Genomic DNA, 20414 nt, shown 5'->3' on the forward strand with positions numbered 1-20414 from the left:
AAGTATGTAAATAAAAAACTTACCTATTTTATTGTTCCTGAACTTTCCAGCTTTAATAAAATATGTAAGGATGATAGAAAGGCATAATAAGACAACAGTACATTTAAAAGCAAGAAATGCCACTGATTCCCTGTTCCCTGTATTCCCTAGGTTACGGAGGTTTGAGCCTGTCCATCGAGGGCCCCAGCAAGGCTGACATTGAGTGCCATGACAACGAGGACGGTACCTGCAGGGTCACATACAAACCCACCGAGCCGGGAACCTACATCATCAACATCAAGTTTGCCGATGAACACGTCAACAGTAAGTTTACGGGCAAGGGTGGTTGTAACTGGTTCTGACAATGGTTGATATCTCAGACAAAGCTAACAGACCTTTAAGGGAAAACTGGGCTTAATGCATGTGCCTAACGTGTCATTCCAGATTAGCCTGTGCAGTTGTTTAGAAGAGACCTCCATTAACCCTTTGCATGCTGGGAAATTTGTCGTCTGCTAAAATGTCGTCTGCTGAATTTCTAAAATTAGCATTTTCTTCAATTTATTTCAAAGAATACTATCAGAATAGCAAACAGTTTGGATCCTGATGAGACGCCACGTTTTGTGGCGTCTCATCTGGATCCAAACTGTTTGCAAAGGCCTTCAAAATTCGGTTCCAGCACTGAAAGGGTTATCTGGTATAATCTGCACAGGTCAAACAGGGACAGCACTTTCTGCTTTTATTGAGTTTTTTGTTTAAATTATGTATTTTCTAAACTAAATGATCAGGTCTGCACAGGCTAATCTAGGACGACACATTTTTGTTCATGCATCAAGCCAAGTTTCTCCAGACCGCTGCTCACTGGTTCTAACATTGGTTGATATCTCAGACACTGGTTCTAACATTGGTTGATATCTCAGACACTGGTTCTAACATTGGTTGATATCTCAGACACTGGTTCTAACATTGGTTGATATCTCAGACACTGGTTCTAACATTGGTTGATATCTCAGACACTGGTTCTAACATTGGTTGATATCTCAAACACTGGTTCTAACATTGGTTGATATCTCAGATACTGGTTCTAACATTGGTTGATATCTCAGACACTGGTTCTAACATTGGTTGATATCTCAGACACTGGTTCTAACATTGGTTGATATCTCAGACACTGGTTTTTACATTGGTTGATATCTCAGACCAAGCTTAAAGTCCTATTAAGACTAAGAAACAAGAGTTTTGTTTTTGGTGCCCTGACCTTCTTTACTGCAATTAAATGTTTTTGTTAAATGTTAAACTAAAATTGCTCATTTACATGCATTTTAAAGCTCCCTAGAAATCTCAAAACAAAACTGTTAAAACAAAGATGTTAGATATTACATTTACACATTTGTTTTTAACTGATTTGAAACTTCCACTGAGAATACAAAAATCATTTGATAATCTTGTAATCAAGAACACAATACATTAAATATAGGATAGTGTCCAAATTGGAAATGTGGTTATGCAAGAAGAACATAATGTTCTATTATCAGAACAAAATCTAATATATTGAGCATCTCAACATGTGGCTATCACTTTGTCTATAATAGCTTGGAGGGTAGTGTGATACAGCATCATCCCATGTTTGCTAAAATTGATGTGAACTCATGTTTTGTATCAGTACAACATTGATATATGTATATATACACTACTTCTACACTGATACTGCATTGAGTCTATATCTTAAGATTCTCTATGGAATCCAGGTAGAGGTGTTATATATGTAGAACACTGGATTATCTGATATAATTCAATCTTTGGAATGTTCTCAGTCCTTATCTTGATTACAGTGCCAATATTCAGTTGCCTACAGCAATCTTGAAAATTAGTTGAAGTATAATTTGTGAATCTTGTAGTTACACTGTAAATCCAATATAAGGCGCTCTGGTACAACGCTGAATCCAATAAAAAGCAAATGGGTCTTGTCTTCCATTTTTATCCAACCTACCGTTCTTGTCTTAAGTATTTTTTTAATTCACTTAATATGGCGCAGTTAATTGAGCTGATATATAGTCTATAGTATAGGCTATAGTATATTTCATGAGGCTTTCCCATGCTCGAGCATTACAGATCAAGTGTAATAATCTATTGTTTGATGCAAATAAAGGTGTGAAAAATAGCATGTGTTTATATGTGTTGCGCGTGCTGTTTCTATTTATGTCCTATCGATCTTTTGAATTATGGACAGGTCTGACAAGTTTATCTAGGCATATTTCATTTCATTGTTAATAGTAGACAATAATTATTTAAATACTGTCTGCTTGTAATGCAATGGAAAAACCTAACAAGCAAAAAGATATTAAATTCGTATTTTATTTTCTCCCTGTCTTCAGATAATAATTTGAACATGTTGCACCTTATCTAAATTTGAATTCCCTTATTTATTGCCTGTTAAAATTAATTGTTAGAAGTGTCTGATGTGTGCACATTTCATTTTTTTGATTTGCATATGTTCAATGTAAAAAAAATCCTGTCTCATAATTAACTGTACAATAAACACTTCTTAAAAATAATGCATGTCTGTGTTTATGAAATTCCTTAAGACATTTATCGTCAAAAGTGGCCTGACTTGTTATTTCTTAAATTATGGGATTATCAGATATAAATACACTCAAAAATGGGTATGAATCCAGTACTTGATGTGATAGGGTTTATATGCATAATGGGTATATTGGTTAATGAAAATCCACCATGGCAAAAAAAAAGAATAGAATATGCAAAGCAGTCAGTTTATAACCTGGGTTTGCGGCTTGGATATCTATCTTGGAGTTTCAATGTATATCAACTTTTGAAGCTTTGCAAATAATAATTGCATGTAAATAGCTTCTTTTAAATGGAATAAAGAGCAGAAAGTATAAATAAAGTGATGTTTGTATAAAAGCAGGTTGTAAAAGGCAGACCTCTGTTTGACAGTTTTTCCACAATAATGGGCCTTTACCCCTTCTCTGTATATGTAACTTTGTCTTTAGTGACACAATAATACATGTATTTTGTCTTTGTTTTGCAATAAGAATGTTGTTTATTCAAGGAAAGTGTACCGGTTGGCGAAAGCATATTGAGATACTTTTACAAGACATGAGTTATTGGCGCTATGACGTTAAAAAACACACAATTGAAATAAAATTACATGTGTAAAACAACAGCAACAATAAAAAACAAAAGCAATCGTGAACTAAAATTTTACTTCAAGAAAGAGACACATTATTTCATTGTACTACAGAGAGTCCATTCAAGGTGAAGATAGGAGGCGAGCCATCAGAGCGTATCACTGAGCGAATCATGCGTCACCGTGAGGCTGTGGATATAACCCACGTGGGCAGCGAGTGTGAACTCAGCCTCAAGATTCCAGGTATGTCTCTCATATTTCCCACAATTGAGTCGCATTCTGAGAAAACTGGGCATAATGCATGTGCGTGAAGTGTCGTCCCAGATTAGCCTATGTAGTCCGCACAGGCCAATCAGTGACTACACTTTCCGCTTTTATGACATTTTTCGTTTAAATGAAATCTCTTCTTAGCAAAAATCCAATTTAGGCGGAAAGTGTTGTCCCTGATTAGCCTGTGCGGTCTGCACAGGCTAATCTGGGACGACACTTTACGCACATGCATTATGCCCATTTTTCTCAGAACACCACTCAATATATTGTCAAGGGCATCATGATGTTGCTGTAGTGACTGAAGGGCATGTAATCATTGGGTCAAATTAGAAACCGCGGTATCTGTTGATTTTATACGAGCCAATCTTGTGCGTAAAGTATCGTCCCAGCATTTCCTGTGCAGTCTGCACAGACTAAACAGGGACAACCCTTTCTGCTTTTGTTGAATTTGTAGTGTAAACAAAATCTCTTTTAAACAAAAATACAGGCTCGGCTGAAATCTGGAAAATACTTTATGCACATGCATTAAGCCCAGTATTCCCAGAGCAGGCCTCATGTATATTAATTGCTGTAGTCTCACACTCAGGCCTTGGTCAACATGCTTTAAGTTGTTAATTATTTTCAATATTGCATCGTTAATGATTTTTTCGGAACTTCAATCACATTTACATCATTCTATTCTAGTCAAGATTGACAAAACTTGTTGACTGTAAAATTGATTTCATAAGAATAATTGTAAAACATGAAAGGCATTATACACTCAATGTTGCATGTGATATTACTTGTAGGGGCACAACAAATGAGTTACTAGACTTTAGTGATAAAAAATTTAAACAAATGATTGCAAACTTCATTCAATGTTTTAATGTAAATATATTTCCTAGGAAGCATGGAATGTAGTTAGTGCTCATTAAAATACACTCCATCTCCTCTGATCAGGCCTCCAACAGTTTAATGCTTGTATTAGCTCGGCCATTTGATGGGGTTATCACTTAGCAAATGTTTCAGCATATTTATTCTTGTGTTTTTGTTTTGGTCAGTTTTTGAAAATTATATTTAGTTTTTAATTTAATAAATGAAAGTAGTGATATACATTTGGAATTGAATTGGACGTAAAGAATTAAAAATGTATCTTGATAGGTTATTTTCGTCTGAATTTGTAAATTTGTTCAAAGAATTTATTGGTAAGAATGCTTGCTTATTTATGTATTGATTATTATTATTCTGTGAAGCATACATGTGGAATTGGAATAATAACAGTAAGTTGAGATACTTCCATACACAATGCATGCATGAAGTTGCTTTATACATGAATTTCTGTTGATAAGGATTTTTTCTTGCAAAAGGAAATATTTCCATTTAGGAAATATTTTATGTTGATTACAATAAGGAATACACTGCTGACATTTTTTTGTAGCGGAGTACCTTAAATTTAATGCCTCAATAGATGCTTGGTTTTTAAAGTTTGATTTTCATTCTCTATCTACTCAAACTTTTGAGTTGCCCAATCAATCAGTTGACTTCTCTGTGTGTATTGTACCAGTATTATGATTTTCTGCTCCACAATCAGATTCATCATTTATTTGCACCTTGTTTAGTGTGTTTTGTAGCTATAGTTATGATAAGTGTTATAATATAAATATGAATAGATCTTATTTTCCTTTCATGTACACACACACAAAAAATCTAATCATGTGGTGGTCGTAAGATTGAAAAGGTTCTTCTCAAAATTGCTAATTTCTCAGGCAGGTCTTTGAAAAGTTGCTGTTTGACTCTCATTTTAGTTGCATTCCTGACTGGGTATAAATCAGCCCAGCCTGAACCAGGTTTGTAGAGGGAATGCCCTTGACCTGACCCAGTTTTATGTCCTTTACCAATATTGACCTTTACCCTCATTTATTTGTCATGATGTTTCAACTTACAAGAAAAAACAAACTTAAGCAAGTTTGTACTACTGAGAGTTTGCTTTATTTTCAATAACAATGTTCTTTATTATTGTTTAATTTTTTTCTGTAAAGATTTTTGCTGTGACTTACAATTGGAAAGTGAATGTTTAAGTAATATAATTTTATCTGATTGTAAGCCAAATGGTTGTTGGAGATATCAATCACATGGTATGTGCTTTAAAGATTAGCTGTAAAACAATGTATATCTAGTCAACAATGTTTAATATACAAACAAAACATGTCATATTGGGCAGATTTTTTTTTACCAATTAAGGGATGCTTTAAGTAATGAAAACATTGAACCTGTAGGCATTCTGCAAAGACTTAAAAACTGATAGTATGACTGCTCCAGTTATATTTAAAAGAAACAAAGAAACCACCCAAGGTTAGCCATGTACCATCCTGAAATATTTGATGTTGTCACCCCATGCTTGCCATTCCTCTTTATTTGTGTATCAATAAAACTTCCATTCCACCTTTTGTAAAGTTGTACTCAATTTTCTTTTTTTAAGGTTCATTTTAATGTTGATTAAACTTTTATTGATTAGTAATGTGCAATTAAACATTGATTAATTATCTATTTTTTTGTGATCATACAAACATATGCAACTCAATGATTGAAAAGACATTTGTATCTTTATTTTTGACACACATATTTATTTCTATGTCTCACAAAGATTACTGAAATTCTAAAGTAAAGAATTGTAATTGTTTACATGTCCAGATGTTTTTCATCACATGATATGAATACAGATTCAACTGAACCCAGCTCCTCCCCAATTCAAAGAATAACCAAACCTCTCATAATTTGTCTCAATTCACAGGCACAAGCCCGTTTGACATGACGGCGTCAGTTACAAGCCCGTCAGGTGTGACAGAGCTGTGTGACGTGGTGAGCCTGGATGACAGCCACTACAGCATCAAGTTCGTGCCCAAGGAGATGGGTGTGCACACTGTGAGCGTCAAGCACAAGGACATGCACATCCCCGGCAGCCCCTTCCAGTTCACCGTGGGGCCCATTGCGGGTGGAGGCGCTCACAAGGTGCACGCTGCAGGGCTGGGTCTAATACGTGGAGAGGTTGATATGCCGAGTAAGTGGCCTGGATTTTGATTGAATTAAGTTGAGCAAATGAATCTCCTTCTCTATGGTTTTTGTTAAAATATTAGTTAACTGCATATTGAATATGTTTGATATCAAAGAAAATATATTGTTATAAGCCTTTGGGGTATTAATTCTGTTTGCTGAAATCTGAATACTTGGCACACATTAAAACTGTGATTTATGTAAGTAACTGTGTTAAGATTATATTTGAATTATTTAAATAGGTAACTGTTGTGATATTATTCTAATAATTTATTTTAACAAATGAAAAAATAACAATGTTAAACTTATAATAACCAATGGCAATGATAAGTAGCAGCTTAAAATAGCATGTGTGTAATGTGTATTAGGCTTATATATATTTATCTGGGAGTAGATTGTAAACAAATTGTGTTGTTTTTTTATATTTAAATTTTCAATATAAAAAATGATATCATTAAAACATGAACACCCTTTATTTCCTTTTCAGATGAGTTCAACATCTACACACGTGAGGCTGGAGCTGGTGGTCTGTCCATTGCCGTGGAGGGACCTTCGAAAGCAGAGGTGGACTTTGAGGACAGAAAAGACGGGTCTTGTGGCGTCACGTACAGCGTCAGTGAACCAGGTAACAACATTTATTTGTTTCTAATATCATGTATTATCACTGCGTTATGTCTTTATTTCTGAAACATTCATGTACTATGTTTAAATATTTAGCAAATGATGATGTCAAGAGCATAAAGTATACATTTTCTCGGAAGTAGGAATTTCTCAGTTACATTTTTGTCACTCTGTTCACAGGCGAGTATCTGATATCAGTCAAGTTCAATGATGAACACATCCCAGAGTCTCCGTTCCGCATACCAATCACCCCAAGCATCGGGGACGCAAGGAAAATCTCCGTCAGCGCTCTCCAGCACAAGGGACTGACAGTGAGTTTGGGGGCTTAGTTTATTGCAATATGTAGTAAAAAAGATAAGGATTGTGCTCTGAGCATGCGACTTATTAAGGGTGCTAATGTTTGAATTTACCCGGAAGATTAATGAAAGGGTAAGAACGTTGCATTAGATATCATACAAGTAAAAGTGAGTCGTTTATCTTGGCAAACCTGTACAAATGTTTATATTTTTCAACACATTGAATCAACTTATTTGCAAATCATATGTTTTCTCATGAATGGCTAGCTGAAAAGCAAGTTTAGTTTGTTTAGTTCTATAGAGGCAATGATTATAAACAATGTGATTGTAATTTAGAATACTAAATATTTCACAGGATTAATATCTTTCAGATTTAAAAAAAAATCATAGGTCTTGTTATCAGTCTTGTAAGAGAAGAAGTATGAACCATGACCTTGTCTCGGTATGGTTTCAGATTGGCAAGCCCTGCTCGTTTGTGGTGAACTTCAACGGCGCCCCTCGCGGCCGTCTGCAGGCCCGTGTGGTGTGCCCCTCGGGAGCAGAGGACGATGCTCTGGTTCAGGAAATTGATGAAGGTACAATGGAGTGTATGTAGATGGAGATTATATTGGGATTGAAGGCGTTTAGTGGTAGTTGGTGTTGCTCGTAAGTGCTGAATCTTTACAAGTTGTTCACATTTTCGTGCTAATCAAATCAACTTATTTTATTGAATTACTTTGGAATATCACATTTGTTTTTTAAAGTTTAAAAAGTATGGTTAGTAATGAACAATAAATAGAAATATAACATGACTTTTGAAACAACAAAATGTTGCAAGAGATTAGTGACATTTAGAAAGAATTTCTTTTGTCAATACAATTTAAAAATCCTTCCAAAAAACTATATATATATGTTTCACAATATAATTCTTCATGTGTGATTACATAAGGCTGTATGGTTGTCTCTCAGGCGAGTATGCAGTTCGCTTCATCCCCCGTGAGAACGGCCCCCACCTTGTGTATGTGTCGTTTGATGGGTGTCAGATCCCTGACAGCCCCTTCAGGATCCAGGTGGGAACCGTGCACGCTGATCCCGGCATGGTGCAGGCTTATGGAGACGGACTCAAGACTGGAAAAACTGGTATGAGTCTGGCAGCGATGGTGGCGTTATGGTGTCGATTCTGCTGCTAAAAAAATATTCTGGGCAATATTCAGGCATTATAAGTTGAAATAACAGTGTTAATTGGGTGATCATGTTTTAAACTGATGCACACGAGTATTCAGGGATTATTTGGTGCAGTGATGAGAACAACTTTTACCTTTAACAATGATGATAATTTTACTGAAATTATTCATTATGGTCTTATAATTGTTACCTGTCAACATGCATGCAACTATTGGTCTAAAATATTGTGAGTTCCCATTTCTACTAACGAAAACTTTTCAAGTTTTGAAATTGAAATTGGTAAAATAACAATTACTAATCATAAACTGATGAAATTCTGCCCTAATGCAAAAAGGTAATTTTATTTAGGCTGCCTTGCCTTGTTTCTCTAAGGAAAACATACAATCCTTTCTTAGCATTATACAGTTCTGTTTCTCAGAAAGAAGTTTTCAGCTCTTCTGTTCTCTGTTTTCCAGATCAGACAGCCAAGTTCATTGTGAACACAGTGAATGCTGGCTCAGGAGCGTTGTCTGTGACAGTGGAAGGCCCCTCGAAGGTGAAGCTGGAGTGCCGCGAGGTGGAAGATGGCTATGAGTTCTCCTACACACCCACCGCCCCTGGAGACTACCTTATCTCCATCAAGTACGCTGGAACAAACATTGCCGGCAGTCCATTCAAGGCTCGAATTGAAGGTTTGCACAACATGCTTTATGGAAAACTGAATTTTTCTTCAATTGTACTATAGTTACTAGCTATATTCTGTATTATTGACCAGGATTGAAATATACAAAGATTGAAGTATAATTTATTGTTAAATTTGTATGCCCCCCTTCGAAGAAAAGAGGGTATATTGTTTTGCACATGTCGGTCCGTCTGTCCGTCGGTCGGTATGTCGGTCCGTCCACCAGATGGTTTCCGGATGATAACTCAAGAACGCTTACGCCTAGGATCATGAAACTTCATAGGTACATTGATCATGACTGGCAGACTATTGATTTTCAGGTCACTAGGTCAAAGGTCAAGGTCACAGTGACAAAAAACGTAATCACACAATGGCTGCCACTACAACTGACAGCCCATATGGGGGGCATGCATGTTTTACAAACAGCCGTTGTTTATGTAATAAATTAATGTAAAAGCATATATTAATGATATGGTTTAATTATGAAGGAAATAATTCATGAAGTACTTGTAAAAGAAGTATTTAATTTTATTTTCAAGGTAAAGGTAAACCAAGTGGATTCCAAGAGCAGGCTTCAGTTGTCGTGGAAACTGTTACCAAGACAAGCTCAATGAGCAAGTTTGCCTCGTTTGCTCCATTTGTGTCTGATGCCTCAAAGGTTACGGTGGAGGGCAATGCCTTGAAACGAGGCTACAGGAACAAGCAGTGCGTGTTCAGCGTGGACACATCTAATGCTGGTATGTGAACATCATGTATTTTACAATTAAATCAAGAAGTTTTGAGATCTATATTGAATGTGCAATAGCATTACTTCTTAGGAATCAGTAGATATCAGTCGGTATATTTATCAATAATTTGGTGCACTTGCATTCTTATTATTAAAATATTCTTACTTATATCCTGGTTTATCACTTGATTTGAAAAAAAGTTTATAGACATGTTTACCCAGTATGGCTTTCCATTTCACTTGATTGTGTGTTGCTCTCACTCACTGTTTATTGTTGTTTGTAAGTAATTCTATTTACATATTTGACAACATCTAAGACAATAACATGCTGTTTATCATATTTCTTATACAATTAAATGCTTTTCATCATATTTCTAAGACAATGACATAATTCTTGAGTAATAACATGCTGATAATAATCTGTTTTGTCTCTCAAGTTATAAAAATCTGTTAATATTTATGACACACTGTCAATAATATTTTTTAATCAGGCATAACATGCTTTTCATGAATGTGAAACACTGTTCATCATACTTCTTTATAACGCATTTCATGCTGTTGATCATTTAATTTCTCTGAGGGCTACAATATGCTGTACATCATATTTTTAAGACTGTAACATACCGTCATAATATTTCTTAAGACAATAACACGCTGTTAATCCAATGTCTCTCCAGGCAACAACATGCTGTTCATCGGTATGATTGGACCTAAGGGCCCCTGTGAGGAACTCTGCGTGAAGCACTACCCCGGCCAGCCCTACAAGATCAACTACCTGGTCAAGGAAAGGGGCGACTACATGCTTGCAATCAAGTGGGGAGAGGAGCACATCCCTGGCTCGCCTTTCTACGTGAAAGTGGAATAAATAATTGAACATAATCAAAACTCAAAACTATGATTTTTTTCCCATAATATTGTTGTTCATATCTTGTTTCTGGGTTATATTTGTTATATTTGTAGTGTGAGAAAGGGATATTTGGATACTTTTTATAGACTGATAGACACAATCATTTAGTTGATTGGAGAGCTAAAAATGTATGTGGAGAGGATAATACAATGATGTGCATTAAATGATTGTGTACTTTTTATAATTGGTGCTTCCCCCATGAACCTACTTTGTATGCCCATGAGGATTCATGAAGATTATATAATTTTTCAAATGCTTTTATTCTGTTGGAAAAGTGTTTGTAGTTACTGTTGCACTATGCAATGAGAACTATTGGTAATTTTTTTAGGTTTGTTTTTAGGAAATATGTAAGTTAGTTTTTGCGTAGGAATTATACATTAACATGATATAAATATATTCCATATGGGGCGTTTAATGCTGCTGCGTGGTTGAATCTCTTATTTGTTTATATGATGTGATTTATGTTTAGAAAACTTATTTCACTTTGTGCTTTTTATATCGGCCAGTGCAATGTAAAGGACACTTGTTAGGTCATTTAATAAATTTACAACAAAAATGTTCACTATTACATTATTTGCTATACTTAATGCCGATGTCGTGCGTATATATCTTTATGAACATTATGTGTTTTGTTTTTTTGTATTTGAATTGTTTTGTATTTTGTTTTGTTATGTATTTAACATTTTTGCTATTACATTTCATATGTTTTTTTAGGTATTCATTGTAAGGCTGTATAATATTGCTCATGACGTCATAAATTATGCAGAATTTCACAGGAACAAATCCTAAGGTCAAGGTTGCTGAAAAAAATACTGAAGAATGTTATGATAAATAATAGAAATTAAGTGTGTTTTAAAAATGCAAATAACACATTGCATATAGATGATGGTTAAACGAATGAACCATAAACACATAGCTTTTATACAGCTGGGTTGACCTTGACCTAGGGTCTGTAGCTTCTTTATTCATGTATTTGTATATAAATATTAAGGACTGTTCTAATATTTTTGTTTGAAATGTTTGCAACTTGTTACCCTTCCAGCTTATACTAGGTGAATGTATTTGTAACGGCAACTCCCCAAGATGTGTCCACTTGTTCATATCATTATTAGATATTTCACGTTCCCTAAATTTCTGATACTCAGAATATCGTTTTTATGAATAGAATAGGGTAGGCGTTTTTTGCTAAATATTTGCTGCATTCAGTAAATATTCTTCTTAACTAGCAGTGCGGGACTTGATGTTGTGTTTGGACTTTGGACTGACAATAAAAACCTGGCACAAATTTGAGACTAAGTGTCGAACAGAGCTATCTGTATTCAATATAAATGCTAGTGTAAGAATATTTACTCATGTATTCAGCCAAGAAGCTTATTTAGAGCAATTTATATGTTACATTTGTCAATAAAAAGTGTAAAGTTAGTAACAGTTTTTTTTGCGCAACATTCGCGCGTTGTGGCCACATTATATCTTTACATATACGCACATGGCTGTCTGGAAAGTCCGAACGATGTGTTTTTCTGTTAGTCCACCAACACGACTTTTATACATTTATTCCGACACGTATGTATGCAGTGATAATGGGAAACACGATGAGTGTATCATCTGTATTCTGATGGTCGACCGGTGCCGGCTTGACCAACATTTAATAGTTTGCAAATCACTTTGCTGCATGTTTTGGGGGATTTGTTTACTTTAAAAAAATTATAATCTTCAAATAAATTTACAACTTAAACTGTCACAATTGAATAGTTTTCAGTACTTGATTTATAATGGAAAAAGATACAATAATACATCATGTACCTATTCAATGGTTCGAACCCGGGACCTCTCGACGCGAAAACTAACGACACCGCGCAGGCTTTTAAAGTTGAAGGGTAGTTATAACACTTTGTCGGTAATACACGTGGGGAGCGTTACAAACGCTTTATTCCTGAATTCCGATTTATGACAATTACTAAAAAAATCTAATCTCAAACGGTAGTGTAATTTTACGTGCATGATTTTAAAGCACACGTTCTTTATTGATTATGGCTTTTTAAAATTATAATTGTTCCAAAACTGTGAACAAGCCTTTTTAAACCGTTATGTACAAGATCATGTTCACTAGTTTAAAATCCCACTTAACAATCTTACAAAGTGCGCCTGTCGATTGTATAGGAATTGTGTAAATAACATTCAGTGAGATATTTTCTCACGCGCATGTACCGAAAAATGTAAGCGCGATGAGCGTTTTCCTCTTTATTTATTTTATTTTACGAGGTCCTGAGATCCATCTAAAAAGTACTGGTACATTCAGCTTATTTGGTACTTGTACAAAATTTAACTTGCAACATACAAAATGTGCATAGGGAATATACTTTTACTATACTCGCCGGAACAGTTTGATATGAATTTATCCATTTTACTTCAGCCGTTAGATTTTTATATTACCGGTAATTTTAAAATGATACTTCATTAAGAAACTTAAGTAAAATTACAGTTTAAGGCTAGGGTAGATATGGACTTTTCAATAAGAAAAGTATGCCAGGGCCTGAAATCTTTCAAAGTTTCTGTACTGAATATCTTCTGAACTACTTCAGTTAAAATCGCTAAATTTTCTTTCGGCTATAGCTTTTCAAATTACCTCTAAATATTAAAAAATGAAATCTTAATTTAGAAATACATGTAGTGAAGTTTAGGGCAAAGGCAGAACTTTTTCAATAACAAAATATGCATCGGCCTGAAATGTTACAAATTAAGATTCGCTCGTGAATATCTCAAAGACTATTCACGTTAAAATAAAAAAGTTTCGTAGCCGTCTACAATTTTATATTACCTTTAAAATTATACGTAAATCAGAAGTACTTATAAAGAAGCAATACAGTTTTAGGCAAAAGCGAAAATATACTTTTCAATAAGAACATCTGCATCGCCATGAAATGTTACAAAGATTCGCTAATGAATATATTTGAGACTATTCACGTTAAAACCAAAACGTTTTCGTAGCCGTGTACATTTTTATATTACTTTTAATATGATATGTAAATCAGAAGTACTATTTATAAAGAAACAATGCAGTTTTAGGCAAAGAGTATACGTACTTTTCGATAAGAAAATCTGCATCGGCCTGAATTTTACAAAGATTCGCTGATGAATATCTCCGAGACCATTCACATTGCAATCAAACAGTTTTCGTAGATTTGTACATTTTATATAACGTTTAAAATAATACGTTAGTCAGAAGTATTTATAATGAAACAATACAGTTTTAGGCACAGGCGTATATATATTTTTCAATAGTCTAACTCGGCATGATTTCTCTCAAAGTTTTGTTATACCTACGAAAACATTAAAGTTAAAAGCACAAAGTTATAGACTATCTTTGAGTCTCCGGCAGATGCCCAAATGGTCTTGGAAGCGTCCCAGACTGTCTTGGAGTCTCCCGCAGGCTCACCGACGGTCTCGGAAACTGTCTTGCACCGTGGTAGACTGTATGAGAGTCTTCTGCAGGTGCCCAGACGGGCTTGACACCGTCGCAGACTGTCTAGGAGTCTCCTACAGGTGCCCAACGCTCTGGGAGACTGTCTTGCACCGTCGTAGAATATGCGAGAGTCGAATGCAGGTGTTCAGACGGTCTTTTAAACGTCGAAGACAGTCTGGGAGTCCCCAGCAGGAACCCAGGCTGTCATGGTAACGTCGTAGACAGCCTGTGATTCTTCTGCAGGTGCCCTGACAGTCTGTGATACTGTCTGGCACCGTCTGGGAGTCTCTTGCAGGTGCACCGACGGTCTGGGAAACTGTCTGGCACCGTTTGTGGGTCTCTTGCTGGTGCCCCAACGGTCTGGGAGACTTTCTGGAACAGTCTGGGAGTTTCCTGCAGGTGCCCAGACGTTCATAATACCGTCGCAGACTGTTTGACAGTCTCCTGCTGGTACCCTGACGGTCTTGGATACTGTCTGGCACGGTCTTGGAGTCTCCTGCCTTCGTCAGACGGTGTTGGCATCGTATCAGACCGTCTGGGAGTCTCCTGCGTATGGGAGAATGTCTGGCAATGTCGGAAAGTCTCCTACCGGTGCCCAGACGCTCATGGCACTGTCGCAAACTCTCCTGGAGTCTCCTACAGGTGTCCCGACGGTCTGTGAGACTGTCTTGCACCGTCCGGGAGTCTCATGCATGTCCCCAGACGGCCTTCGCACCGTCGAAGACCGTCTGTGAGTGTCCTGCAGGTGCGACGACGGTCTGGGAGACTGGAAACATCTTGGAGTCTGCTGCAGGTGCCCCCACGGTATGGTAGACTGTCTGGCGCCGCCTGGGAGTCTCCTACAGGTGCTCAGACGGTCATGGTACTGTCGCAGACTGTCCTGTCTTTGAGTCTCCTGCTGGTGCCCAGACGGTGTGGGAGACTGTCTGGCACCATCAGAGAATTTCCTGAGAAGTTGTTATGGTCTTGGCATCGTCGCAGATTTTTTGGGAGTCTCTTGCTGGTGCCCCGAATGTGTAGGAGACTGTCTGGCACCGTCTGGGAGTCTTCTACAGGTGCCCAGAAGATCATGACACTGTCACAGACTGTATCCTGTTGGCATCGTCGCAGACCGTCTTTGAATCTCCTGCAAGTGCTCCAACGGTCTTGGCATCGACGCAGACAGTCTGGGAGTGTCCTGCAGGTGTCCCGACGGTCTAAGAGACTGTCTGGCACCGTCTGGGAGTCTCCTGCAGCTGTCCCGACGGTCTTGGCACCGTCGCAGACAGTCTGGGAGTGTTCTGCAGGAGTCCCGACGGTCTAAGAGACTGTCTGGCACCGTGTGGAAATGTCCTGCAGGTTCTCAGATATTCTTCGTACCCGCGCATCTTCGGGAATCTTACGCAGGTGCCCCAAAGGTCTTCGAGACTGTCTGGCACCGACTGGGAGTCTTCTGCAGGTGCCCTGACGGTCTGGGAGACTGTCTGGTACCATGTAAGAGTCTCCTGCAGGTGAACAAACGGTATTGGCACTGTCGCAGAATGTCTGGGAGTCTCCTCCAGATAAACCGAAGGTCTGGTCGACTGTCCGAAACCGTCTGGCAGTCTCCTAATGGTTCCCCGACGGGTTTGTAATCTGTCTGGCACCGTCAGGGCGTGTCCTGTAGGTGAACAGACGGTCTTGGCACCGTCACAGACAGTCTGGGAGTCTCCTGCAGGTGCCACGACTGTCTGGGATACTTTCTGGCACCGTCTGCAGGTGCACAGACGTTCTTGAAGACTTTCTGTCTGGAAGTCTCCTGCATGTGCCCAGACGGGCTAGGAAACTGTCTGGCATTGTATGGGAGTCTCCTGCAGGTGCCAAGATGGACACGCATGCGCAAGGTTCGATGGCCAGTTTCGGTGCCGTCGTTTCCGGTGAAAGTGTCGCCGAAGATTCGCAATACGCCCTTTATTGGCCCCGTTACCTAAAATGGGAGCCTTATAACTCATTTATGAGTCCGAGTCTGTGTCCGAGAGCGACGAAACTTGGCAGACTTGTGAGTCCCAGTGGGCCACGCTTGCGCCAAGTTCGAACGCCCGCCTCGGTGCCGTCGTTTCTGGTTAAAGTGTCGCCGAAGGTTCGCTATACGCCTCGTATCTGCTCCGTTACCCTAAAATGGGATACTTATAACGCACTTATGTGTCCGAGCATGTGTCTGAGAGCGACGAAACTTGGCAGACTTGTGTGTCCCAATGAGTCACACATGCGCCAACTTCGACCGCCCGTCACGGTGCCATCGTTTCCGGTGAAAGTGTCGCAGAAGGTTCGCTATCCGCCCCGTCTTCGCTCCGTTATCCTTTAATGGGAGCCTTATAACGCACTCATTTGTCCGAGTATGTGTCCGTGAGCGACGAAACTTGGCAGACTTGTGTGTCCCAGTAGGCTACTCATGCGCCAAGATCGACCGCCCGCCACGGTGCCGTCGTTTCTGGTGAAAGTGACGCCGAAGGTTCGCTATACGCTCAATATATTTTCGCTTCGATACCCTATCATGGGAGCCTTATAAGTTATGACGCAATTATGTGTCCCAGTATGTGTCCGTATTCGCTCCGTTACCCTAAAATGTAGGGCTGATCACAAATATCCGGATATCCGAATACTGGTCAAGTATCCTGATAATAAAAGGGAATCCGAACACTTGATAAAATGAAAATATCCTCGTTGTATACAAATTATTCTGCTTGAAGTGATCCTTAATCTGTATACATGTACCAGAAATCGTTGACAAACGGTCAAAAAATCTTTTAGTTAGTTTTTGCTCAGTGGGTGCTTGTAACAGTATAACCCCCATCACCTTGGTGATAATGACTTTGTTGCCTAATTGCCCAATTGTACCCGCGTGTTTTGTTTTATGGTCTTTTCTTCCAGATAATTGACATCAAGTGTTTGTTTTTTGTTTCGATAAACGAGTGAATAAGTGTGAAAACATGTGCTTCACACCGTATTACGCGTCACGTCGATGACAGAGTGTGTCGTCGAAGACAGACAGTTGGACTCGACCGCGAACAATAGGTACTTTATAAATTCTGTCGGTATTATAATATCACGCAAGTAAGGCCAAAATCATTGCTACGAACATATTGTAAATTGACTGATGACGCCACTAGGTAATTTTGGACTCGTTTTTCAAGTTTTTAAAGAAATGTGAACGAGTAAAAGTGACAGTTTCCGAAATATCATTGAAAATTACTGTTTTTTGTTCACAATATCTCAAGTTTGAAATACATGACTTTGACATAAATGACTGGATTTTGTGTTATATACTTACGCATTTATCCCTTGGGGATACATGGGCCAAATATCCGTCCATTGAGTTGTTTCATGAACATGTCACAGGCGTCCAAACTGACCCCGTCGAAAAAAAAGATGCCGTAGTAGGCAGATATGTATTTTAAATGATGCCAATGATGGCAGATACGCTGTAGAAGATGCCTACGAGGATGACAGATTGTCATCTCTTATGTAAAAATAATTTAAACAAAACAACGTATAAATGCGTTATATTTTTTATTATGATGTTAAAAGTGCTAAATAACGTTTCGATGTGTTGTGTTGTTGGTAGTAATGTTGGTAGTAATGTTGGTAGTGGTCGTTTGTAAGTAACTTTGAAAAGTATACGGATATCCGGATATATTTGGATACTAGATACGGTTATCTGAATACCGATTTATGATACAATGACCATCCCTAGTCATTTTATGTACTTCACAAATTTATTATATATACATTTGGTACCTTATTAAAGGTAAAACGTCAATTAACTAACTAATGACTTGGTGTTATTGCGTTTTTATGAGTGATCGATGTAGCCATAAGTTACAAATTTGCCAACTGTGACCCGATCGAGAACATGGCATTATGTCAACACAATATTTACAGTTTTAACAATCACTTTGAAGTTTAAAGTACAATTGACCATAGAACCCACATTACATCGACGTTAATCAAATGAGTGTAGTTCAAATCGAATGCATGTCGTCGCCATTGACAGACGGGTGACTCAATAACATAATTTATAATGCGTAAGTCCTGTTACGTTTGGAACTGCAATACAAGTGGAGGTGTGCTGCCCTGAAGTATTGCACAGGTGTTCTTCCCACGTTAAACAGTCATGTTTATTATAATCGTGACTAACCCAATCGAGTTTAATCATTATTGCTATCAGCGGCACGATGAAACCAGAAGTGTCCGGCCAAATAAATGTATTTGCCGATTACGAAGGTCGTAACAAATTTGCACGGACAAGTGATTATAATAAATAATAGAAGCGATACACGCCACAGTGGACGTTGTTGCAAAGGTGCCACTTTGTCATCGTCACAGACACCCTTGACTCCAGACTAGCGTTATTCTTTTTTTAACAACAATACGACTCTGTGCTTCGTTGAACAATATTGTGTTTATGAAACCACATATGATGCAAAGGTTTCGTAAAGCAATTTTTAACGGAAAATATCAAGCTTGTATTATGCAAAAAAATAAAGTATAATTATTCCTAGTTCAAAATTTATACCGATGCTAATGTACTATGAATTATTCCAATTGAAACAGCCAAAGTATAATTATTCCTTGTTCAACATTTACACATTGTTTACCTACTATGAATTATTCCAATTTTATTTTATTCACTTTTTGCAAATTAAAGGTTGAAAAGTATAAAGCACCAACTTCAACTGTGTTCAAAAGCAGCCCTGCAACCTTCCCCAGCCCGCAACCCGAAATAAGGTTTTAACATCTCTTAAATGTTTCACTGCGCAAGAAGGGATTATTGTGAGAAAGATGCCATTTTCAACAGGGAATACCATTTCGTATGGAAGGGAATATCCGCCAGTCCATGCATGATGTGAAATGACATTCTCATTTTAACTTCTGCCATACGCTTTCTGATACATGGTCTTTGCATTTTGCCTAGTTACATTTGCTATGAAAACATTTCATCTTAATGTCGCATGTTGATAAGTTTATAATTACTTCATATATATCTTTACTTCGTGTGTGTTATTGACAACTGCAGTTGAACTTTTGGAATTTGTATTAAAGGGATCTTTTCACGCTTTGGTAAATTGACAAAATTGAAAAAAGTTGTTTCAGATTCGCAAATTTTCGTTTGAGTTATGATAATTGTGAGGAAACAGTAATACTGAACATTTACTATGGTCTAATATAGCCATTATATGCATCTTTTGACGATTTTAAAACCTAAAAATTATAAAGCGTTGCAACGCGAAACGATTGAATAATTTGGAGAGTTCTGTTTTTGTCGTTAAATTTTGTGAAACTACGAAGATTGCTTATATAAGGTATAAAATACGTCAACTACGTGTACTCGGCGGAATAGCTCAGTAGGGTAGAGCGTTTTTACTTCAGGACTCTGGCAGGACTCCAGGGGTCACTGGTTCGAAACCTGTTCCGGGCAATGTTCTTTTCCTTTTTTTAATTTTATTCTTGATTTTTTACTGGAGCTTTTACAATCCAATGTTTACATTTATCGATATAAAGCATTTAATGAATAAGTTAAAAAATGCCAAAATCTGTGAAAAGGCCCCTTTAATGCTTATTCTAACGGCGTTCTTTGTTTAACTATGTGCATTTGGCTATGTTGCTACTAAATTTAACAAGCTGTTAATATCTGTGTTGATCTATATTACTTCTTAAGTCGATTGCTAGTGCGTCTTTGATTAAGAATTAGTCTTCGGTTTTGCATATTACTAGTTCACAATCCGAAAAGGGGAACCAGTATTAAAAAACCTAATTCCAGCGCAAATTGCAGCGTAAATTACTATTGCCGGGAGATCACTCTTAACATCAAAATCAAAGTCTCCGGTATCAACCGTGATTTCTGGAATCCTTCGTAAAAAGCGGTGATAGAGTAAACAAGAAATATCTTTAAAAAAGATATACGGCGTTGATAGTTCAATGAATGAGATAAAGGATAGCGAATGTCTTTTTTCTGTGCAGTTCTTAGCTGCATCACACGCAGTACGGGATGTTACGCGGAGTTTTCGCGGCTTATTTTACATTATTACATATTGCTGGTCATAAACCTATAGATACAAAACAGAAAACCAAAACAAGAATGGAAGTGAAATTAAAACATACGAGTCAACCGGCCACACGAGAAGTATCCGTA

At 37.6% G+C, this 20414-nt stretch overlaps 1 protein-coding gene across 8 annotated transcripts in view; it reads left to right on the forward strand.

Moving 5' to 3' along the window:
* LOC127882338 (filamin-A-like) overlaps positions 1-12222 on the forward strand; it is a 114654-nt gene extending 102432 nt beyond the window's left edge. For 7 of the 8 annotated variants that reach the window (XM_052430908.1, XM_052430912.1, XM_052430913.1 and 4 more), the window contains 11 exons: positions 151-303; positions 3239-3367; positions 5179-5220; positions 6165-6431; positions 6912-7049; positions 7226-7356; positions 7796-7916; positions 8290-8460; positions 8961-9176; positions 9706-9903; positions 10571-12222. In XM_052430908.1, coding sequence (XP_052286868.1) covers positions 151-303; positions 3239-3367; positions 5179-5220; positions 6165-6431; positions 6912-7049; positions 7226-7356; positions 7796-7916; positions 8290-8460; positions 8961-9176; positions 9706-9903; positions 10571-10758 — 1754 coding nt within the window. In that variant the 3' untranslated portion in view covers positions 10759-12222. The remainder of the gene's footprint in view (positions 1-150; positions 304-3238; positions 3368-5178; positions 5221-6164; positions 6432-6911; positions 7050-7225; positions 7357-7795; positions 7917-8289; positions 8461-8960; positions 9177-9705; positions 9904-10570) is intronic. The other variant, XM_052430911.1, reaches the window with a different exon arrangement.
* Positions 12223-20414: the final 8192 nt, after the last annotated feature.

The sequence above is a fragment of the Dreissena polymorpha genome, chromosome 5 (genome assembly GCF_020536995.1).
Source record: "Dreissena polymorpha isolate Duluth1 chromosome 5, UMN_Dpol_1.0, whole genome shotgun sequence".
Classification (NCBI taxonomy): Eukaryota; Metazoa; Mollusca; class Bivalvia; order Myida; family Dreissenidae; genus Dreissena; species Dreissena polymorpha.